General features: G+C 43.8%; 1 protein-coding gene across 1 annotated transcript; it reads left to right on the top strand.

The window, feature by feature from the left end:
• On the top strand, nt 1–26,508 carry LOC109884405 (zinc finger protein 501-like). Its single transcript, XM_031798749.1, has 2 exons — nt 1–610; nt 21,862–26,508. Exons 1-2 carry the CDS (start codon nt 283–285, stop codon nt 22,989–22,991), a joined length of 1,458 nt encoding a protein of 485 aa, XP_031654609.1. The 5' UTR covers nt 1–282; the 3' UTR covers nt 22,992–26,508.
• The last annotated feature ends 373 nt before the right edge of the window (nt 26,509–26,881 follow it).

The raw sequence follows: 26,881 nt of genomic DNA, 5'->3' as shown, positions 1-26,881 counted from the left end.
TGTGCGTCTTTCAGGCGTGACGTATAATCTAGTGGACGGTTCTTCAGAAACAGCTCGTCAACCACCTCGGTAGCTTGCTAGCCAACGTAGCCGAAAGATCCAAGCTATTTATTCGATTTCGGTCTATATTAGCTACTGTGTTTTAGACACACTTTTGTCGTATCTACTTGTTAACCTATTTAATTTAATATTACATTATTTTGTATTAGTCAGCTATAGTAGCTGGCTGGTTAAGTTAGCACTAGCCTAGTTGCTAATGCTAGCTAGCTAACATCCCCGAACATGAGTTCACTAAACTGCTCGCCTCCTGTTAAAGAAGAGGGGGTCTGCTGGACGGAGGAAGAAGCTCTGGGGCTGAACATTGTCCTGAAAGAGGAGGATGTGACAGTAAAACAAGAAGTAGAGGTTGAGGCTGTTACAGTGAAAGAAGAAGAGAAAGACGTTTCAGTTAAAGAAGAGGAAGACGCATTCAGAGTGAAAGAGGAGGATGTTACAGTAAAAGAAGAGGAGAAAGAGGATACATGTTTTGGAGTGAAAGATGAGGGGGAGATGACTGTCACATTGAAAGATGAAGTCGAAGAGGAGGAAATAGGAGATAGGATTAACACTAGTAAGTACCGCCTTAAATGTGTTTTTAACTTTGGATATTCAATACCTCTTCAACAGGGGGCCCTAGGATGATGACTGATATGTCTAGAATCAACGTAGAGAACAAGCTACCCCTTGTTTTCTCCGTTCCGTTTCCAAAAAGTGACTTAACATATATATTTGAGAAGGGTCTATCTGCTGACCATAGACTGGGGGGCACGGCATGTAGTGATTTTCATGTAGTGATGATTTACTTAACATCAAACAAATTTATTTATATAGCCCTTCGTACATCAGCTGATATCTCAAAGTGCTGTACAGAAACCCAGCCTAAAACCCCAAACAGCAAGCAATGCAGGTGTAGAAGCACGGTGGCTAGGAAAAACTCCCTAGAAAGCCTAAAACCTAGGAAGAAACGTAGAGAGGAACCAGGCTATGTGGGGTGGCCAGTCCTCTTCTGGCTGTGCCGGTGGAGATTATAACAGAACATGGCCAAGATGTTCAAATGTTCATAAATGACCAGCATGGCAGAACAGTTGAAACTGGAGCAGCAGCACGGCCAGGTGGACTGGGGACAGCAAGGAGTCATCATGTCAGGTAGTCCTGGGGCATGGTCCTCCGAGAGAGAGAAAGAAAGAGAGAAGGAGAGAATTAGAGAACGCACACTTAGATTCACACAGGACACCGAATAGGACAGGAGAAGTACTCCAGATATAACCAACTGACCCTAGCCCCCCGACACATAAACTACTGCAGCATAAATATTGGAGGCTGAGACATCGTGCCCCCTAATAGTGCCATGTGAGAGTTGGGTTGGCTACACCAAAAATTATGTATATACTGACAAGATGTCTCTTTGCCCAAACAAGGGGAGTCGTTGTCCACAAAGTGGCACTGCGGGTTGTCTCGCTCCCGCCTATCCTTTCTTTGGATTGGTGGATACTTCTTCTTATTATTGTAATCTATTGTTTATATTCTATGGGGGTTGTTGACTTCAACCGCCTGTATTCAATGGAGAGAGATGCTAAGCTACTAGCATGAATATGCATATCGATCTGGAGACAACTCCTATTGTGTTTTTATCAAAGTTGTCAGCATGTTACGTGTCCACATAATAACTTAATCATTACGAAACTTCTGTTGGATCAAGTAAACTTAACGTAGCAAATAAGACATTAATTTTGTTGTCGACCAAATTCGACACTTTCCACATTGGGTTGATGATCGTTTCCACTTGGATACAACCTACTGTTGCCTACTGGCATGACCGAGAGAGATACAACCTACCCTAGCCTGGCAACCTACTGGAGTCTACTGGCATGACCTAGAGAGTTGCAACCTACTGTAGCCTACTGGCATGACCTAGAGATACAACCTATTGTAACCTACTGGCATGACCTAGAGAGATACAACCTACTGTAACTAACTGGCATGACCTAGAAGATACAACCTACTGTCATGACCTAGAGAGATAAACCTACTGTAGCGTACTGGCATGGCCTAGAGAGATACAACCTACTGTACCCTACTGGAATGACCGAGATAAATAAAACCACTTGGATACAACCTACTGTAGTCTAATTTCATGACCTAGAGAGATCCAACGTACCCTAGCCTGGCAACCTACTGGAGTCTACTGGCATGACCTAGAGAGATACAACCTACTGTAACCTACTGGCATGACCTAGAGAGATACAACCTACCCTAGCCTGGCAATCTACTGGAGTCTACTGGCATGACCTAGAGAGTTACAACCTAATGTAGCCTACTGGCATGACCTAGAGAGATACTTCCTAATGTAACCTACTGGCATGACCGAGAGAGATACAACCTACTGTAACCTACTGGCATGAGCTAGATAGATACAACCTACTGTGACCTACTGCCATGACCCAGAGAGATACAACCTACTGTAACCTACTGGCATGAGCTAGATAGATACAACCTACTGTAACCTACTGGCATGACCTAGAGAGATACAACCTACTGTAACCTACTGGCATGACCTAGAGAGTTACAACCTACTGGCATGACCTAGAATATACAACCTATTGGCATGACATAGAGAGTTACAACCTACTGTAGCCTAATGGCATGACCTAGAGATACAACCTACTGTAACCTACTGGCATGACCGAGAGATATACAACCTACTGGCATGACCTCTAGAGAGATACAACCTACTGTAACCCACTGGCATGACCTAGAGAGATACAACCTACTGTAACCCACTGGCATGACCTAGAGAGATACAACCTACTGTAACCCACTGACATGACCTAGAGAGATACAACCTACTGTAACCCACTGACATGACCTAGAGAGTTACAACCTACTGGCATGACCTAGAATATACAACCTATTGGCATGACCTAGAGAGTTACAACCTACTGTAGCCTAATGGCATGACCTAGAGATACAACCTACTGTAACCTACTGGCATGACCGAGAGATATACAACCTACTGTAGCCTACTGGCATGACCTAGAGAGATACAACCTACAGTAACCTACTGGCATGACCGAGAGAGATACAACCTACTGGCATGACCTAGAGAGATACAACCTACTGTAACCTACTGGCATGGCCTAGAGATTTACAACCTACTGTAGCCTAATGGCATGACCTAGAGAGATACAACCTACCCTAGCCTACTGGCATGGCCTAGAGAGATACAACCTACCCTAACCTACTGGCATGACCTAGAGAGTTACAACCTACTGTAGCCTAATGGCATGACCTAGAAAGATACAACCTACCCTAGCCTACTGGCATGGCCTAGAGAGATACAACCTACTGTAACCTACTGGCATGACCTAGAGAGATACAACCTACTGTAACCTACTGGCATGACCGAGAGAGATACAACCTTCTGGCATGACCTAGAGAGATACAACCTACCCTAGCCTACTGGCATGGCCTAGAGAGATACAACCTACTGTAACCTACTGGCATGACCTAGAGAGATACAACCTACTGTAACCTACTGGCATGACCTAGAGAGATACAACCTACTGTAACCTACTGGCATGACCGAGAGAGATACAACCTACTGGCATGACCTAGAGAGATACAACCTACTGTAACCTACTGGCATGACCTAGAATATACAACCTACTGGCATGACCTAGAGAGATACAACCTACTGCAACCTACTGGCATGACCTAGAATATACAACCTACTGGCATGACCTAGAGAGATACAACCTACTGTAACCTACTGGCATGACCGAGAGAGTTACAACTTACTGGCATGACCGAGAGATTTACAACTTACTGTAGCCTACTTACATGACCTAGAGAAATAAAACCTACTGTAACCTACTGGCTTGACCTAGAGAGATACAACCTACTGTAACCTACTGGCATGACCTAGAGAGATACAACCTACTGTAACCTACTGGCATGACCTGGAGAGATACAACCTACCCTAGCCTGGCAACCTACTGGAGTCTACTGGCATGACCTAGAGAGTTACAACCTACTGGCATGACCTAGAATATACAACCTATTGGCATGACATAGAGAGATACAACCTACTGTAACCTACTGGCATGACCGAGAGAGATACAACCTTCTGGCATGACCTAGAGAGATACAACCTACCCTAGCCTACTGGCATGGCCTAGAGAGATACAACCTACTGTAACCTACTGGCATGACCGAGAGAGATACAACCTTCTGGCATGGCCTAGAGAGATACAACCTACTGTAACCTACTGGCATGACCGAGAGAGATACAACCTTCTGGCATGACCTAGAGAGATACAACCTACTGTAACCTACTGGCATGCCCGAGAGAGATACAACCTACTGGCATGACCTAGAGAGATACAACCTACTGTAACCTACTGGCATGACCGAGAGAGATACAACCTTCTGGCATGACCTAGAGAGATACAACCTACCCTAGCCTACTGGCATGGCCTAGAGAGATACAACCTACTGTAACCTACTGGCATGACCTAGAGAGATACAACCTACTGTAACCTACTGGCATGACCTAGAGAGATACAACCTACTGTAACCTACTGGCATGACCGAGAGAGATACAACCTACTGGCATGACCTAGAGAGATACAACCTACTGTAACCTACTGGCATGACCTAGAATATACAACCTACTGGCATGACCTAGAGAGATACAACCTACTGCAACCTACTGGCATGACCTAGAATATACAACCTACTGGCATGACCTAGAGAGATACAACCTACTGTAACCTACTGGCATGACCGAGAGAGTTACAACTTACTGGCATGACCGAGAGATTTACAACTTACTGTAGCCTACTTACATGACCTAGAGAAATAAAACCTACTGTAACCTACTGGCTTGACCTAGAGAGATACAACCTACTGTAACCTACTGGCATGACCTAGAGAGATACAACCTACTGTAACCTACTGGCATGACCTGGAGAGATACAACCTACCCTAGCCTGGCAACCTACTGGAGTCTACTGGCATGACCTAGAGAGTTACAACCTACTGGCATGACCTAGAATATACAACCTATTGGCATGACATAGAGAGTTACAACCTACTGTAGCCTAATGGCATGACCTAGAGATACAACCTACTGTAACCCACTGGCATGACCTAGAGAGATACAACCTACTGTAACCCACTGACATGACCTAGAGAGATACAACCTACTGTAACCTACTGGCATGACCTAGAGAGATACAAGCTACTGTAACCTACTGGCATGACCTAGAGAGTTACAACCTACTGTAGCCTAATGGCATGACCTAGAGATACAACCTACTGTAACCCAGTGGCATGACCTAGAGAGATACAACCTACTGTAACCCAGTGGCATGACCTAGAGAGATACAACCTACTGTAACCCACTGACATGACCTAGAGAGATACAATCTACTGTAGCCTACTGGCATGACCTAGAGAGATACAACCACTTGGATACAAACTACTGTAACCTACTGGCATGACCGAGAGAGATACAACCTACTGTAGCCTACTGGCATGAGCTAGATAGATACAACCTACTGTGACCTACTGCCATGACCTAGACAGATACAAGCTACTGTAACCTACTGGCATGACCTAGAGAGTTACAACCTACTGTAGCCTAATGGCATGACCTAGAGATACAACCTACTGTAACCTACTGGCATGACCTAGAGAGTTACAACCTACTGTAGCCTAATGGCATGACCTAGAGATACAACCTACTGTAACCTTCTGGCATGACCTAGAGAGATACAACCTACCCTAGCCTACTGGCATGGCCTAGAGAGATACAACCTACTGTAACCTACTGGCATGACCTAGAGAGATACAACCTACTGTAACCTACTGGCATGACCTAGAGAGATACAACCTACCCTAGCCTGGCAACCTACTGGAGTCTACTGGCATGACCTAGAGAGTTACAACCTACTGTAGCCTACTGGCATGACCTAGAGAAATAAAACCACTTGGATAAATCCTACTGTAACCTACTGGCATGACCTAGAGAGATACAACCTACTGTAACCTACTGGCATGGCCGAGAGAGATACAACCTACTGGCATGACCTAGAGAGATACAACCTACTGTAACCTACTGGCATGGCCTAGAGAGTTACAACCTACTGTAGCCTATTGGCATGACCTAGAGATACAACCTACTGTAACCCACTGGCATGACCTAGAGAGATACAACCTACTGTAACCCACTGGCTTGACCTAGAGAGATACAACCTACTGTAACCCACTGACATGACCTAGAGAGATACAACCTAATGTAACCCACTGACATGACCTAAAGAGATAAAACCTACTGTAGCCTACTGGCATGGCCTAGAGATTTACAACCTACTGTAGCCTACTGGCATGACCTAGAGAGATACAACCACTTGGATACAAACTACTGTAACCTACTTGCATGACCGAGAGAGATACAACCTACTGTAGCCTACTGGCATGAGCTAGATAGATACAACCTACTGTGACCTACTGCCATGACCTAGAGAGATACAAGCTACTGTAACCTACTGGCATGACCTAGAGAGATACAACCTACCCTAGCCTGGCAACCTACTGGAGTCTACTGGCATGACCTAGAGAGTTACAACCTACTGGCATGACCTAGAATATATAACCTACTGGCATGACCTAGAGAGTTACAACCTACTGTAACCTACTGGCATGACCTAGAGAGTTACAACCTCCTGTAACCTACTGGCATGCCCTAGAGAGTTACAACCTACTGTAGCCTAATGGCATGACCTAGAGATACAACCTACTGTAACCTACTGGCATGACCTCTAGAAAGATACAACCTACTGTAACCCAGTGGCATGACCTAGAGTGATACAACCTACTGTAACCCAGTGGCATGACCTAGAGAGATACAACCTACTGTAACCCAGTGGCATGACCTAGAGAGATACAACCTACTGTAGCCTACTGGCATGACCTAGAGAGATACAACCACTTGGATACAAACTACTGTAAACTACTGGCATGACCGAGAGAGAGACAACCTACTGTAGCCTACTGGCATGAGCTAGATAGATACAACCTACTGTGACCTACTGCCATGACCTAGAGAGATACAAGCTACTGTAACCTACTGGCATGACCTAGAGAGTTACAACCTACTGTAGCCTAATGGCATGACCTAGAGATACAACCTACTGTAACCTACTGGCATGACCTAGAGAGTTACAACCTACTGTAGCCTAATGGCATGACCTAGAGATACAACCTACTGTAGCCTACTGGCATGACCTAGAGAGATACAACCTACCCTAGCCTACTGGCATGGCCTAGAGAGATACAACCTACTGTAACCTTCTGGCATGACCTAGAGAGATACAACCTACTGTAACCTACTGGCATGACCTAGAGAGATACAACCTACCCTAGCCTGGCAACCTACTGGAGTCTACTTGCATGACCTAGAGAGTTACAATCTACTGTAGCCTACTGGCATGACCTAGAGAAATAAAACCACTTGGATAAAACCTACTGTAACCTACTGGCATGACCTAGAGAGATACAACCTACTGTAACCTACTGGCATGACCAAGAGAGATACAACCTACTGGCATGACCTAGAGAGATACAACCTACTGTAACCTACTGGCATGACCTAGAGAGATACAACCTACTGTAACCTATTGGCATGACCTAGAGAGATACAACCTACCCTGGCCTGGCAACCTACTGGAGTCTACTGGCATGACCTAGAGAGTTACCACCTACTGTAGCCTACTGGCATGACCTAGAGAGATACAACCTAGTGTAACCTACTGCCATGACCTAGAATATACAACCTACTGGCATGACCTAGAGAGATACAACCTACTGTAACCTACTGGCATGACCTAGAATATACAACCTACTGGCATGACCTAGGGAGATACAGCCTACCCTAGCCTGGCAACCTACTGGAGTCTACTGGCATGACCTAGAGAAATAAAACCACTTGGATACAACCTACTGTAACCTACTGGCATGACCTAGAGAGATACAACCTACTGGCATGACCTAGAGAGTTACAACCTACTGTAGCCTACTGGCATGACCTAGAGAAATAAAACCACTTGGATACAACCTACTGTAACCTACTGGCATGACCGAGAGAGATACAACCTACTGGCATGACCTAGAGAGGAACAACCTACTGTAACCTACTGGCATGACCTAGAATATACAACCTACTGGCATGACCTAGAGAGATACAACCTACTGTAGTGTACTGGCATGACCTAGAGAGTTACAACCTACTGTAACCTACTGGCATGACCTAGAGAGTTACAACCTACTGTGGAATACTGGCATGACCTAGAGAGTTACAACCTACTGTAGCCTGCTGGCATGACCTAGATAGATATAACCTACTGGCATGACCGAGAGAGTTAAAACCTACTATAGCCTACTGGCATGACCTAGAGAGTTGCAACCTACTATAGCCTACTGGCATGACCAAGAGAGAGAGAACCTACTGTAACCTACTGGCATGACGAGAGAGATACAACCTACTGGCATGACCTAGAGAGATACAACCTACCCTAGCCTGGCAACCTACTGTAACCTACTGGCATGACCTAGAGAGATACAACCTACTGTAACCTACTGGCACGACCTAGAATATACAACCTACAGGCATGACCTAGAGAGATACAACCTACTGTAACCTACTGGCATGACCTAGAGAGATACAACCTGCTGTAACCTACTGGCATGACCTAGAGAGATACAACCTACTGTAACCTACTTGCATGACCTAGAGAGATACAACCTACTGTAACCTACTGGCATGACCGAGAGAGATACAACCTACTGGCATGACCTAGAGAGATACAACCTACTGTAACCTACTGGCATGACCTAGAATATACAACCTAATGGCGTGACCTAGAGAGATACAACCTACCCTAGCCTGTCAACCTACTGTAACCTACTGGCATGACCGAGAGAGATACAACCTACTGGCATGACCTAGAGAGATACAACCTACTGTAACCTGCTGGCATGACCTAGAATATACAACCTACTGGCATGACCTAGAGAGATACAACCTACTATAGCGTACTGGCATGACCTAGAGAGTTACAACCTACTGTAACCTACTGGCATGACCTAGAGAGTTACAACCTACTGTGGAATACTGGCATGACCTAGAGAGTTACAACCTACTGTAGCCTGCTGGCATGACCTAGAGAGATGTAACCTACTGGCATGACCTAGAGAGTTACAATCTACTGTAGCCTACTGGCATGACCTAGAAAGATACAACCTACTGTAACCTACTGGCATGACCTAGAGAGTTACAACCTACTGGAGTCTACTGGCATGACCTAGAGAAATACAACCTACTGTAGGCTACTGGCATGACCTAGAGATACAACCTACTGTAACCTACTTGCATGACCTAGAGAAATACAACCTACTGTAGGCTACTGGCATGACCTAGAGATAAAACCTACTGTAACCTACTTGCATGACCTAGAGAAATACAACCTACCCTAGCCTGGCAACCTACTGGAGTCTACTGGCATGACCTAGAGAGTTACAACCTACTGTAGCCTACTGGCATGACCTAGAGAAATAAAACCACTTGGATAAAACCTACTGTAACCTATTGGCATGACGTAGAGAGATACAACCTACTGTAACCTACTGGCATGACCTAGAGAGAGACAACCTACTGTAACCTACTGGCATGACGAGAGAGATACAACCTACTGGCATGACCTAGAAAGATACAACCTACCCTAGCCTGGCAACCTACTGTAACCTACTGGCATGACCTAGAGAGATACCACCTACTGTAACCTACTGGCACGACCTAGAATATACAACCTACTGGCATGACCTAGAGAGATACAACCTACTGGCATGCCCGAGAGAGATACAACCTACTGGCACGACCTAGAATATACAACCTACTGGTATGACGAGAGAGATACAACCTACTGGCATGACCTAGAGAGATACAACCTACCCTAGCCTGGCAACCTACTGTAACCTACTGGCATGACCTAGAGAGATACAACCTACTGTAACCTACTGGCACGACCTAGAATATACAACCTACTGGCATGACCTAGAGAGATACAACCTACTGTAGCGTACTGGCATGGCCTAGAGAGATACAACCTACTGTAGCCTACTGGCATGACCTAGAGAGATACAACCTACTGTAACCTACTGGCATGACCTAGAGAGATACAACCTGGCCTGGCAACCTACTGGAGTCTACTGGCATGACCTAGAGAGTTACCACCTACTGGACTCTACTGGCATGACCTAGAGAGTTACAACCTACTGTAGCCTACTGGCATGACCTAGAGAAATAAAACCACTTGGATACAACCTACTGTAACCTACTGGCATGACCTAGAGAGATACAACCTACCGTAACCTACTGGCATGACCTAGAATATACAACATACTGGCAAGACCTAGAGAGATACAACCTACTGTAGCGTACTGGCATGACCTAGAGAGTTACAACCTACTGTGGAATACTGGCATGACCAAGAGAGTTACAACTTACTGGCATGACCTAGAGAGTTGCAACCTACTATAGCCTACTGGCATGACCTAGAGAGATACAACCTACTGTAACCTACAGGCATGACCTAGAGAGATACAACCTACTGTAACCTACTGGCATGACCTAGAGAGATACAACCTACCGTAGCCTACTGGCATGACCTAGAAAGATACAACCTACTGTAACCTACTGGCATGACCTAGAGAGTTACAACCTACTGGAGCCTACTGACATGACCTAGAGAGATACAACCTACTGTAGGCTACTGGCATGACCTAGAGATAAAACCTACTGTAACCTACTTGCATGACCTAGAGAAATACAACCTACCCTAGCCTGGCAACCTACTGTAACCTACTGGCATGACCTAGAGAGATACAACCTACTGTAACCTACTGGCGTGACCGAGAGAGATACAATCTACTGTCATGACCTAGAGAGATACAACCTACTGTAACCTGCTGGCATGACCTAGAATATACAACATACTGGCATGACCTAGAGAGATACAACCTACTGTAGCGTACTGGCATGACCTAGAGAGTTACAACCTACTGTAACCTACCGGTATGACCTAGAGAGTTACAACCTACTGTGGAATACTGGCATGACCTAGAGAGTTACAACCTACTGGAGCCTACTGGCATGACCTAGAGAGATACAACCTACTGTAGGCTACTGGCATGACCTAGAGATACAACCTACTGTAACCTACTTGCATGACCTAGAGAGATACAACCTACTGTAACCTACTGGCATGACCTAGAGAGATACAACCTACTGTAGTCTACTGGCATGACTTAGAAAGTTACATTCTACCATAGCCTACTGGCATGACCTAGAAAGATACAACCTACTGTAACCTACTGGCATGACCTAGAGAGTTACAACCTACTGGAGCCTACTGGCATGACCTAGAGAGATACAACCTACTGTAGGCTACTGGCATGACCTAGAGAGATACAACCTACTGTAACCTACTTACATGACCTAGAGAAATAAAACCACTTGGATAAAACCTACTGTAACCTACTGGCATGACCTAGAGAGATACAACCTACTGTAACCTACTGGCATGACCTAGAGAGATACAACCTACTGTAACCTACTTACATGACCTAGAGAAATAAAACCACTTGGATAAAACCTACTGTAACCTACTGGCATGGCCTAGAGAGATGTAACCTACTGGCATGACGAGAGAGATACAACCTACTGGCATGACCTAGAGAGATACAACCCACTGTAACCTACTGGCATGACCTAGAGAGATACAACCTACCGTAGCCTACTGGCATGACCTAGAAAGATACAACCTACTGTAACCTACTGGCATGACCTAGAGAGGTACAACCTACTGGAGCCTACTGGCATGACCTAGAGAGATACAACCTACTGTAGGCTACTGGCATGACCTAGAGATAAAACCTACTGTAACCTACTTGCATGACCTAGAGAGATACAACCTACTGTAACCTACTTGCATGACCTAGAGAGATACAACCTACTGTAGCCTACTGGCATGACCTAGAGAGATACAACCTACTGTAACCTACTGGCGTGACCTAGAGAGATACAACCTACTGTAACCTACTGGCATGACCTAGAGAAATACAACCTACCCTAACCTGGCAACCTACTGGAGTCTACTGGCATGACCTAGAGAGTTACAACCTACTGTAGCCTACTGGCATGACCTAGAGAGATACAACCTACTGTAACCTACTGGCATGACCTAGAGAAATACAACCTACCCTAGCCTGGCAACCTACTGGAGTCTACTGGCATGACCTAGAGAAATAAAACCACTTGGATAAAACCTACTGTAACCTATTGGCATGACGTAGAGAGATACAACCTACTGTAACCTACTGGCATGACCTAGAGAGAGACAACCTACTGTAACCTACTGGCATGACGAGAGAGATACAACCTACTGGCATGACCTAGAAAGATACAACCTACCCTAGCCTGGCAACCTACTGTAACCTACTGGCATGACCTAGAGAGATACCACCTACTGTAATCTACTGGCACAACCTAGAATATACAACCTACTGGCATGACCTAGAGAGATGCAACCTACTGTAACCTACTGGCATGCCCGAGAGAGATACAACCTACTGGCATAACCTAGAGAGATACAACCTACTGGCATGACGAGAGATACAACCTACTGGCATGACCTAGAGAGATACAACCTACCCTAGCCTGGCAACCTACTGTAACCTACTAGCATGACCTAGAGAGATACAACCTACTGTAACCTACTGGCACGACCTAGAATATACAACCTACTGGCATGACCTAGAGAGATACAACCTACTGTAACCTACTGGCGTGCCCGAGAGAGATACAACCTACTGGCATAACCTAGAGAGATTCAACCTACTGTAACCTACTGGCATGACGAGAGAGATACAACCTACTGGCATGACCTAGAGAGATACAACCTACCCTAGCCTGGCAACCTACTGTAACCTACTGGCATGACCTAGAGAGATACAACCTACTGTAACCTACTGGCACGACCTAGAATATACAACCTACTGACATGACCTAGAGAGATGCAACCTACTGTAGCCTACTGGCATGACCTAGAGAGATACAACCTACTGTAACCTACTGGCATGACCTAGAGAGATACAACCTACTGTAACCTACTGGCATGACCTAGAGAGATACAACCTACCCTGGCCTGGCAACCTACTGGAGTCTACTGGCATGACCTAGAGAGATACAATCTAGTGTAACCTACTGGCATGACGAGAGAGATACAACCTACTGGCATGACCTAGGGAGATACAGCCTACCCTAGCCTGGCAACCTACTGGAGTCTACTGGCATGACCTAGAGAGTTACAACCTACTGTAGCCTACTGGCATGACCTAGAGAGATACAACCTACTGTAGGCTACTGGCATGACCTAGAGAGATACAACCTACTGTAACCTACTTACATGACCTAGAGAAATAAAACCACTTGGATAAAACCTACTGTAACCTACTGGCATGACCTAGAGAGATACAACCTACTGTAACCTACTGGCATGACCTAGAGAGATACAACCTACTGTAACCTACTTACATGACCTAGAGAAATAAAACCACTTGGATAAAACCTACTGTAACCTACTGGCATGACGAGAGAGATACAACCTACTGGCATGACCTAGAGAGATACAACCCACTGTAACCTACTGGCATGACCTAGAGAGATACAACCTACCGTAGCCTACTGGCATGACCTAGAAAGATACAACCTACTGTAACCTACTGGCATGACCTAGAGAGGTACAACCTACTGGAGCCTACTGGCATGACCTAGAGAGATACAACCTACTGTAGGCTACTGGCATGACCTAGAGATAAAACCTACTGTAACCTACTTGCATGACCTAGAGAGATACAACCTACTGTAACCTACTTGCATGACCTAGAGAGATACAACCTACTGTAGCCTACTGGCATGACCTAGAGAGATACAACCTACTGTAACCTACTGGCGTGACCTAGAGAGATACAACCTACTGTAACCTACTGGCATGACCTAGAGAAATACAACCTACCCTAACCTGGCAACCTACTGGAGTCTACTGGCATGACCTAGAGAGTTACAACCTACTGTAGCCTACTGGCATGACCTAGAGAGATACAACCTACTGTAACCTACTGGCATGACCTAGAGAAATACAACCTACCCTAGCCTGGCAACCTACTGGAGTCTACTGGCATGACCTAGAGAAATAAAACCACTTGGATAAAACCTACTGTAACCTATTGGCATGACGTAGAGAGATACAACCTACTGTAACCTACTGGCATGACCTAGAGAGAGACAACCTACTGTAACCTACTGGCATGACGAGAGAGATACAACCTACTGGCATGACCTAGAAAGATACAACCTACCCTAGCCTGGCAACCTACTGTAACCTACTGGCATGACCTAGAGAGATACCACCTACTGTAATCTACTGGCACAACCTAGAATATACAACCTACTGGCATGACCTAGAGAGATACAACCTACTGTAACCTACTGGCATGCCCGAGAGAGATACAACCTACTGGCATAACCTAGAGAGATACAACCTACTGGCATGACGAGAGATACAACCTACTGGCATGACGAGAGATACAACCTACTGGCATGACCTAGAGAGATACAACCTACCCTAGCCTGGCAACCTACTGTAACCTACTAGCATGACCTAGAGAGATACAACCTACTGTAACCTACTGGCACGACCTAGAATATACAACCTACTGGCATGACCTAGAGAGATACAACCTACTGTAACCTACTGGCGTGCCCGAGAGAGATACAACCTACTGGCATAACCTAGAGAGATTCAACCTACTGTAACCTACTGGCATGACGAGAGAGATACAACCTACTGGCATGACCTAGAGAGATACAACCTACCCTAGCCTGGCAACCTACTGTAACCTACTGGCATGACCTAGAGAGATACAACCTACTGTAACCTACTGGCACGACCTAGAATATACAACCTACTGACATGACCTAGAGAGATGCAACCTACTGTAGCCTACTGGCATGACCTAGAGAGATACAACCTACTGTAACCTACTGGCATGACCTAGAGAGATACAACCTACTGTAACCTACTGGCATGACCTAGAGAGATACAACCTACCCTGGCCTGGCAACCTACTGGAGTCTACTGGCATGACCTAGAGAGATACAATCTAGTGTAACCTACTGGCATGACGAGAGAGATACAACCTACTGGCATGACCTAGGGAGATACAGCCTACCCTAGCCTGGCAACCTACTGGAGTCTACTGGCATGACCTAGAGAGTTACAACCTACTGTAGCCTACTGGCATGACCTAGAGAGATACAACCTACTGTAGGCTACTGGCATGACCTAGAGAGATACAACCTACTGTAACCTACTTACATGACCTAGAGAAATAAAACCACTTGGATAAAACCTACTGTAACCTACTGGCATGACCTAGAGAGATACAACCTACTGTAACCTACTGGCATGACCTAGAGAGATACAACCTACTGTAACCTACTTACATGACCTAGAGAAATAAAACCACTTGGATAAAACCTACTGTAACCTACTGGCATGGCCTAGAGAGATGTAACCTACTGGCATGACGAGAGAGATACAACCTACTGGCATGACCTAGAGAGATACAACCCACTGTAACCTACTGGCATGACCTAGAGAGATACAACCTACCGTAGCCTACTGGCATGACCTAGAAAGATACAACCTACTGTAACCTACTGGCATGACCTAGAGAGGTACAACCTACTGGAGCCTACTGGCATGACCTAGAGAGATACAACCTACTGTAGGCTACTGGCATGACCTAGAGATAAAACCTACTGTAACCTACTTGCATGACCTAGAGAGATACAACCTACTGTAACCTACTTGCATGACCTAGAGAGATACAACCTACTGTAGCCTACTGGCATGACCTAGAGAGATACAACCTACTGTAACCTACTGGCGTGACCTAGAGAGATACAACCTACTGTAACCTACTGGCATGACCTAGAGAAATACAACCTACCCTAACCTGGCAACCTACTGGAGTCTACTGGCATGACCTAGAGAGTTACAACCTACTGTAGCCTACTGGCATGACCTAGAGAAATAAAACCACTTGGATAAAACCTACTGTAACCTATTGGCATGACGTAGAGAGATACAACCTACTGTAACCTACTGGCATGACCTAGAGAGAGACAACCTACTGTAACCTACTGGCATGACGAGAGAGATACAACCTACTGGCATGACCTAGAAAGATACCACCTACTGTAATCTACTGGCACAACCTAGAATATACAACCTACTGGCATGACCTAAAGAGATACAACCTACTGTAACCTACTGGCATGCCCGAGAGAGATACAACCTACTGGCATAACCTAGAGAGATACAACCTACTGGCATGACGAGAGATACAACCTACTGGCATGACCTAGAGAGATACAACCTACCCTAGCCTGGCAACCTACTGTAACCTACTAGCATGACCTAGAGAGATACAACCTACTGTAACCTACTGGCACGACCTAGAATATACAACCTACTGGCATGACCTAGAGAGATACAACCTACTGTAACCTACTGGCGTGCCCGAGAGAGATACAACCTACTGGCATAACCTAGAGAGATTCAACCTACTGTAACCTACTGGCATGACGAGAGAGATACAACCTACTGGCATGACCTAGAGAGATACAACCTACCCTAGCCTGGCAACCTACTGTAACCTACTGGCATGACCTAGAGAGATACAACCTACTGTAACCTACTGGCACGACCTAGAATATACAACCTACTGGCATGACCTAGAGAGATGCAACCTACTGTAGCCTACTGGCATGACCTAGAGAGATACAACCTACTGTAACCTACTGGCATGACCTAGAGAGATACAACCTACCCTGGCCTGGCAACCTACTGGAGTCTACTGGCATGACCTAGAGAGATACAATCTAGTGTAACCTACTGGCATGACGAGAGAGATACAACCTACTGGCATGACCTAGGGAGATACAGCCTACCCTAGCCTGGCAACCTACTGTAGCCTACTGGCATGACCTAGAGAAATAAAACCACTTGGATACAACCTACTGTAACCTACTGGCATGACCTAGAGAGATACAACCTACTGTAACCTACTGGCATGACCGAGAGAGATACAACCTACTGGCATGACCTAGAGAGATACAACCTACTGTAACCTACTGGCATGACCTAGAATATACAACCTACTGGCATGACCTAGAGAGATACAACCTACTGTAGCGTACTGGCATGACCTAGAGAGTTACAACCTACTGTAACCTACCGGTATGACCTAGAGAGTTACAACCTACTGTGGAATACTGGCATGACCTAGAGAGTTACAACCTACTGTAGCCTGCTGGCATGACCTAGAGAGATATAACCTACTGGCATGACCGAGAGAGTTACAACTTACTGGCATGACCTAGAGAGTTGCAACCTACTTTAGCCTACTGGCATGACCTAGAGAGATACAACCTACTGGCATGACCTAGAGAGATACAACCTACAGTAACCTACTGGCACGACCTAGAATATACAACCTACTGGCATGACCTAGAGATGTAACCTACTGGCATGACCGAGGGAGTTAGAACTTACTGGCATGACCTAGAGAGTTACAACCTACTGTAGCCTACTTACATGACCTAGAGAAATAAAACCACTTGGATAAAACCTACTGTAACCTACTGGCATGACCTAGAGAGATACAACCTACTGTAACCTACTGGCATGACGAGAGAGATACAACCTACTGTAACCTACTGGCATGACGAGAGAGATACAACCTACTGGCATGACCTAGGGAGATACAACCTAACCTAGCCTGGCAACCTACTGGAGTCTACTGGCATGACCTAGAGAGTTACAACCTACTGTAGCCTACTGGTATGACCTAGAGAAATAAAACCACTTGGATACAACCTACTGTAACCTACTGGCATGACCTAGACAGATACAACCTACTGTAACCTACTGGCATGACGAGAGAGATACAACCTACCCTAGCCTGGCAACCTACTGGAGTCTACTGGCATGACCTAGAGAAATAAAACCACTTGGATACAACCTACTGTAACCTACTGGCATGACCTAGAGAGATACAACCTACTGGCATGACCGAGAGAGATACAACCTACTGTAAACTACTGGCATGACCTAGAGAAATACAACCTACCCTAGCCTGGCAACCTACTGGAGTCTACTGGCATGACCTAGAGAGATACAACCTACTGTAACCTACTGGCATTACCTAGAGAGATACAACCTACTGTAACCTACTGGCATGACCTAGAGAAATACAACCTACCCTAGCCTGGCAACCTACTGGTGTCTACTGGCATGACCTAGAGAGTTACAACCTACTGTAGCCTACTGGCATGACCTAGAGAGATACAACCTACTGTAACCTACTGGCATGACCTAGAGAAATACAACCTACCCTAGCCTGGCAACCTACTGGAGTCTACTGGCATGACCTAGAGAGTTACAACCTACTTTAGCCTACTGGCATGACCTAGAGAGATACAACCTACTGTAACCTACTGGCGTGACCTAGAGAGATACAACCTACTGCAACCTACTGGCATGACCTAGAGAAATACAACCTACCCTAGCCTGGCAACCTACTGGTGTCTACTGGCACGAGCTAGAGAGTTACAACCTACTGTAGCCTGCTGGCATGACCTAGAGAGATATAACCTACTGGCATGACCGAGAGAGTTACAACTTACTGGCATGACCTAGAGAGTTGCAACCTACTATAGCCTACTGGCATGACCTAGAGAGATAAATACTTGGATACAATCTACTGTAGTCTACTGGCTTGACCTAGAGAGATACAACCTACTGTAGTCTACTGGCATTACCAACATCGATAGAACCACTGGTATACAAGCATTTCTCAACTTTTTTTTCTCACATTTTGGGATATTGTGATGTCATTATGAGGAATTGTCTGAAGATTGATCATTTAAAAAAAATGTAATCCATTTTAGAGTAAGGCTGTAACGTTACAAAATGTGTAAAAGGGGAAGGGGTCTGAATGCATGTATGTTGTATGTTCTAGGACTGTCCCAGATAACAAAAATAGTATTTTCTTTCTACCAATTGATTGGTTGATATGTTATTACGTGTGATTTTTCATATAGACGCATCCCATGTGTTTAATCAACTCAACTATGTGTTGAATCAAATCAACTGTATGTGCTCAATCAATTCAACTGTTTGTGCGGATCTTGAACTGAACTGATACTTCAAGCGTTTGATTAAATAATTAACACAAATTACTTGAGGAAGCCAGAGATCAATATATCCAGAAGGAAATAACCAGCCGACCTGCTGCTGGCCTTCCTAAATTCTGACGTTATGCTCCTTGGTAAAGTCTGCAAACTTTTTCCATTCTCCATTTGGAGTATCTTACCATTTCTACTGATCTTCGTGTCAGTTATGAACGAGTTACAACACCTGATTGGCCCCACCACTTCCTGGGTCGGTGAAGAGTGGTATTAAATTTAAGGAATAAATCCGAGCCTCACGCTCATCACCTGTGGAAGGCGGGGCTTCCAGCGAGGCGTGGATTTAATAGTATGTTGTACCTAGTTTCCATCCTTCAGGGAACAGTAGTTATAGTCATAACTTGTAGATTTAATAGTATGTTGTACCGAGTTTCCCTCCTTCAGGGAACAGTAGTTATAGTCATAACATTAAACTTAAATACTGGATCTTGCTGTCAGACAGTTTATTTGTATTCAGATCTCTGAAATGCTCTCTAACTACGTAACATTTAGTGTCTCCTTATGTTCCGCTGGGAAAACCGTTTTCATGGGCACAGAAATACTCAATCATTTCAGAGTTTGCTAAATCTGAGAGTCACCTTAAGTTGATTCACAACACCCAAATGGATACTGTCATTAACGCAGTTCTTCAATATTTACACAATTCTTAATACTGTAGCTGTTTAGTTACAGTCACATGTTCAACTATCATCAGCAGATCCAGTAAATCATTTTCTGAATGACAGTCACATGACAAACATCACAACATGCAACAACAACCAAAGTGCTTCTTCATTCATTACTCTGGTAAAGACAGTTATGCCGTGCTCCATGTTGGATCCAACATCCTTAACAAATTGATGTTTATAATGTGTTATTGTATGCTTGATATACAGTAGGATCTCGTTAGTCTGTTTCAACACAGAGATACTTAGCTCATAATGTGTAGAGTAGAGGGCGACAGATTAATCGAAATGGCCGTTTACATTGCACTCCATGAGGAGACTGGTGGTAGGCTGAATACCTGTTATGTGAGTGCAGCAAGGAGCCAAGGTAAGGTGCTAGCATTAAGCGTATCTTATAAAAAACAATCAATCTGAACATAATCACTAGTTAACTACACATGGTTGATGATATTACTAGTTTATCTAGCTTGTCCTGCTCTGCATATAATCAATGCGTTGCCTGTTAATTTATCATTGAATCACAGCCTACTTCACCAAATGGGTGATTTAACAAGCGCATTTGCAAAAAAAGCACAGTCGTTGACCAATGTGTACCTACCTAACCATTAACATCAACGCCTTTCTTAAAATCAATACACAAATATATATTTTTAATCCTGCATATTTAGGTAATATTGCCTGCTAACATTAATTTATTTTAACTAGGTAAATTGTGTCACTTCCCTTGCGTTCTGTTTAACAGAGTCGGGGTATATGCAGCAGTTTGGGCCAGCTGGCTCGTTGCGAACTGTGTGAAGACCATTTCTTCCAAACAAAGACACCTGTTAGAGAAAATACGGAACAGTTCGTATATCACAGAAAGAATAAACGTCTTGTTTTCGAAATTATAGTTTCCGTATTTGACCATATTAATGACCTACGGCTCTTGTTTCTGTGTGTTATTCTAATTAAGTCTATGATAGAGCAGTCTGACTTGAGCGGTGGTAGGCAGCATTAGGCTCGTAAGCATTCATTCAAACAGCACTTTACTGTGTTTGCAGGCAGCTCTTCGCAATGCTTCAAGCATTGCGTTGTTTATGACTTCAAGCCTATCAACTCCCAAGATTAGGCGGGCAATACCAAAGTACCTATTAGAACATCCAATAGTCAAAGCTATATGAAATCCAAATGGTATAGAGAGAAATAGTTCTATAATAACTACAACCTAAAACTTCTTACCTGGCAATATTGAAGACTCATGTTAAAAGGAACCACCAGCTTTCATATGTTCTCATGTTCTGAGCAAGGAACTGAAATGTTATCTTTTTTACATGGCACATATTGCACTTTTACTTTCTTCACCAACACTATGTTTTTGCATTATTTAAACCAAATTGAACATGTTTGTGCATCGCCCTCGTGTGCCAATTTTAGCAAACACAGAAAGGGGCCTATATTGGAGACCAAACGTCTTCTGGCACACTGCTTAGGGTTTCAACAACATGAATAACTTATTTCTAGCCTACAATAATCGATGTTACTACTGATGTGAAAACAAGACAACATTTTACTGTAGTTTCTGACTTGACAGTCTTAAGACAATTGTCAAATAATTTTAACATTCATTACAGACGTCAATTGTTTGTACAACATCATGGCTACGCTGTTGGCATCACCTTTTACAGTGGATTTCTGCTGTTGTGGGCCTTAAACCACCTGTCTGACTTGTTGTTCACACAGGAGAGAGACGGGACTATCATGGATCCTCTGGGGAGCCTCAACAACAACATGATGCTGACGAGGCAGAGCAGAGTCTCTCCACATCAGAACACCTCAAGAAACACCAGCAGAGACCCGCTAGGAAGAAATCTATTTGCTGCTCTGACTGTGGGAAACGTTGCAAATCTTCATCAGATCTTAAAATACATCAACGAGGACACACAGGAGAGAAACCATACTGCTGCTCTGACTGCGGGAAAAGTTTCTCAAGATCAAATTCACTAAAAGTACACCTGAGAATTCACACTGGCGAGAAATCTCACCACTGTTTTGATTGTGGGAAGAGTTACTTAAGATTAAAATCACTAAAAGTACACATGAGAATTCACACTGGAGAGAAACCTTACAGCTGTGATCAATGTGGGAAGAGTTTTACTCTATCTAGCTATCTGATTATACACCAGAGAACACATACAGGGGAGAAACCGTACAGCTGTTCTCAATGTGGGAAGAGTTTTACTCAGTCCAGCAACCTGTTATCACATCAGAGAAAACACACAGGGGAGAAATCTTATAGCTGTACTCAATGTGGGAAGAGTTTTACTCAGTCAAGCACCCTGTTATCACACCAGAGAACACACACAGGAGATAAACCTTATTGCTGTGATCAATGTGGGAAGAGTTTTACTACATCTAGCCATCGGATTGTACACCAGAGAACACACACAGGAGAGAAACCTTATAGCTGTACTCAATGTGGGAAGTGTTTTACTCACTTATGCAGCCTGTTATCACATCAGAGAAAACACACAGGAGAGAAATCTTATAGCTGTACTCAATGTGGGAAGAGTTTTACTCAGTCAAGCAACCTGGTATCCCACCAGAGAACACACACAGGAGAGAAACCTTATAGCTGTGATCAATGTGGGAAGAGTTTTACTTCATCTAGCAGTCTTATTGTACACCAGAGAACACACACAGGAGAGAAACCTTATAGCTGTGATCAATGTGAGAAGAGTTTTGTTACATCTAGCCGTCTTATTGTACACCAGAGAACACACACGGGAGAGAAACCTCATAGCTGTGCTCAATGTGAGAGGAGATACTCTGATAAAAGATCTCTGATCAAACATCAGAAAATACATACATGAAGGAGTTGTTTCATGATGTAGAATGCTTTAACATTGTATGTTTTAATTATGTCACAATCTAGATGCCTAATCGTTTGCCCCGTGTTCTATTGATTTCAGCCTGATATGGATATTAGGCTCAGGGGGAAAATCCAGGCTCTGATTTGAACGAGTACTATTTATGTGATTTAACAAAAAGTGACTGACACAAAAAGAGCTGTGTAACACTTACCATGTTGGTTACCCACTAGAATCAAAATGCAACACTTCAAAATGTAGTGATCTGCTTTATACAAATTGTCCTCTAACCAGGGATGTACACATTACTCCTAGATTCCGTGTGGTTTTTGAGCTGTTAGTTTTAACAGGATGTGCAACCATATCTCCCCACTTTCACGCAATTGATTTCAACATGATATCGTTGAGTGATGAAAAATAAGTGTTTGTTTAGCGACCCCTACATTTAAATGCATCACTCCAAACTGTAGCTGACTGTCTTCTGCAGGTTGTCCTGTAACCAGTGAGGTAAAAGATATCTCCCATTTCCATGTGTTTTTTAGCTGTGTTAGTTTCAACGTACAACCTACTTTCCCCCCTAATCGATTTCAGTGATTTAGTGCTACTTGTCAAAACAACAGCGTTTCTGGTGTTTGTGCTGTTTATAATGAGCTTGTTTAAAAAATTCAAGTAATATGATTGTTGCAGGTTTTTGTATTAAGTGAATTATTGCCAATACATATTAATGTACATTTGGTTTTGATATTTTTTATTTACAATTCATGTAACATTTAGTAATCTTAATTATCATAATTATTTATGCAACCAGCTGACCATTTTTGGGTACAATTATATTGACATTGTTGCCTTGCTTTTAGAATATCAGGGTTCATTCTCAGATGTGCCAACCCAAATGTACTAGAGGATGACATTGGGGACTGGTCCCCGATCCAACAACATGCCTATCAAGTGAACCCTGAAAAGAGAGCGAGGCTCCGCAGTGAGGTGGAAAATTACTACGGATATTGCCCGAGTTTCCTCTTGAAATCAGACATGTTCGTTTTAAAGAAAACTTGCTGATTGTCTCACGGGTGGGCACTCTAAATGTTTGTGTTTTGCGTTTAGCCAGTGCGTTACCATGGATCACAGTTTATTTTGACTGCACATTTTTCCGTATTGGAGATGAGTGTTGTTTGGTTCTAGAAGCTAGTGGGGGAAAACATTTTTTACATTTGTTTTAATTGTTGACAGCCAGTCGACATCATGTTCATATTTTAACCCGAACTTTCTAGTTTTAGGATTCTAGAAAGAAAAAGGAGAGAACTAATATGATTGTATATTATTATTTAGAAATGTGTTTTTTCTTGTTTTTTAGTTGTTGACAGCCAGTAGACACCATGTTTATATTGGTGAAGGTGAAGCATTTTAGTTGATATTAATATGAAATGGATGTTGTTTTCTGTTGGTGATGAGAACTTATCCAACAAAAATATAGGATATATTTGTTGTCTTAAGGGGGAAGGTGTTACAGGCTTTGGTTTTTCCATTCATGTTTTGAGGTTGGACTTTAGCCCGTATAGCTCGTTAGCACTGTGAGGGAATTTTCTGTTAAACCTTACTAATGCTTGTGTAGTAAAATCTCATTCTTTAAGCCGAGGCATTGGGCTTGAGATTGGTAAAGAACCTAACTCCTATAACATAGAAAAGTGTGTTGATATAGGCCTGTTCTAACTCAAATCAAATTTTATTTATGTAGCCCTTCTTACATAGCGAAGTGCTGTACAGAAACCCAGCCTAAAACCCGAAACAGCAAGCAATACAGGCGTAGAAGCACGGTAACTAGGAAAAACTCCCTAGAAAGGCCAAAGCCTTGGAAGAAATCTAGAGAGAAACCAGGCTATAAAGGGTGGCCAGTCCTCTTCTGGCTGGGCTGGGTGGAGATTATAACAGAACATGGCCAAGATGTTCAAATGTTCATAAATGACCAGCATGGTCAAATAATAATTACAATAGTTGTCGAGGGTGCAACAGGTCAGCACCTCAGGAGTAAATGTCAGTTGGCTTTTCATCACCGATCATTGAGAGTATCTCTACCGCTCCTGCTGTCTCTAGAGAGTTGAAAACAGCAGGTTTGGGACAGGTAGCATGTCCGGTGAACAGGTCAAGGTTCCATAGCCACAGGCAGAACAGTTGAAACTGGAGCAGCAGCACGGCCAGGTGGACTGGGGACAGCAAGGAGTCATCATGCCAGGTAGTCCTGAGGCATGGTCCTAGGGCTCAGGTCCTCTGAGAGAGCAAAAGAAAGAGAATTAGAGAGAGCATGCTTAAATTCACACAGGACACCGGATAAGACAGGAGAAATACTCCAGATATAACAAACTGACCCTAGCCCCCCGAAACATAAACTACTGCAGCATAAATACTGGAGGCTGAGACATGAGGGGTCAGGAGATTCTAACTGTTCTGGGTGTGTAGAATGAACCCATGATGTTCGGACACTCAGCCAAGAATATGATAGAAACTGACTGGTTCCTCTTGATCCTCCACAGAGTAAAGGTTATATCCTGCACACCAGTAACATAGCTATTGTTTTGGAGCCTGTTTTTGGGGAAATATTCTGGTGGAGAAATCAGAATTAGCTAAGTAACATAGTAACATAGTTAAGATGTATTACCTGCAGAATATGCTGATATGAACTATTGACCTCTTGTTATTTGAATGTCTCCTTCCCCCATCAAATGGGCCTCAGTCACTTTGGGTCCAGAGATGGGAGATGTCAGGCTTATCGATCACATGTCCCTGTTGCTATGCAGAATATCAGCATCGATCACATGTCCCTGTTGCTATGCAGAATATCAGCATCGATCACATGTCCCTGTTGCTAGGCAGAATATGAGCATCGATCACATGTCCCTGTTGCTATGCAGAATATCAGCAGAGAGTAAGGCAAAGGAGATCTGAAGGAAAAATTGTTTCCATATGTGAACTGTGTGTTTAATGCAAACCATGTGAAGGGATGGCGTGAGTAATGGGAACCAATCACTTGTCTCCACAGTGTCTGTGCGCCGGTCACCTCCTCCTAGGGGGAGATTGTATTTGGGGCCCAAGGTGTGGCACAGGATGTGTGGGGTTGGTGTTTGGAACCATTGTACGTCATCTCTGAAGTTGCACCTATCCTGAGATAGTATATAACCCAGAAGCAAGCCTCCTTGTTTTAATAGAAGTAAAACCTTGATTGATTATTAATTTAGCCTCTCATTATTGATTATGGGTAGAATTTCCACCACAGCACGTAGGGCGAACCGATTGGTATCACCTCTTTAGTCAGAATGTGTTACACCTGTGCTGGCTTGTCCGTCTTGTTAGGGTTGGATGTTGCATACATTTGTTAATATTGTAATCAATGACATTTCCTTAGGGTGCTCATTAATTAGTCTTTCAGTTGTTAATCTTCTGTTTTTTATCCTCTTATGTTTGTTGCGTAGTAGATATTTCTGTTTATTTTCATCGTTTTTTAAATAAATGTATTCCTGTGAAGCCATTGTGTTGCATCCATGCTTGAAATGTGCTGTATAAATAAAGCTTGATTTGATTTGAACATATTGCAAAAGAAATGAACCCATTCACTGACCAATCAACAGACTCTTGCTAAACCAATGAACAAATATGTGCAAAAGCAACACGGATCTTGGTCCATCTTAGTATGAAAAACAGTATAAATTCAGTATATCTCCCACTATGTCAAAATAGTGCATGCTATGTACGTTTAGTATCACTTTTCCACCAACCCAGTGGAATAGACAACCGGTGGAAATGATAGGCAATTAGCAAGACTCCCCCAATAAAGGAGTGGTTCTGCAGGTGGTGACCACAGACCACTTCTCAGTTCCTATGCTTCCTGGCTGATGTTTTGG

The sequence above is a fragment of the Oncorhynchus kisutch genome, linkage group LG20, assembly GCF_002021735.2.
Source record: "Oncorhynchus kisutch isolate 150728-3 linkage group LG20, Okis_V2, whole genome shotgun sequence".
In the NCBI taxonomy this organism is placed as follows: Eukaryota; Metazoa; Chordata; class Actinopteri; order Salmoniformes; family Salmonidae; genus Oncorhynchus; species Oncorhynchus kisutch.
The sequence above is the reverse complement of the archived record's forward strand: the minus strand, read 5'-3'. Positions and strand labels throughout refer to the sequence as shown.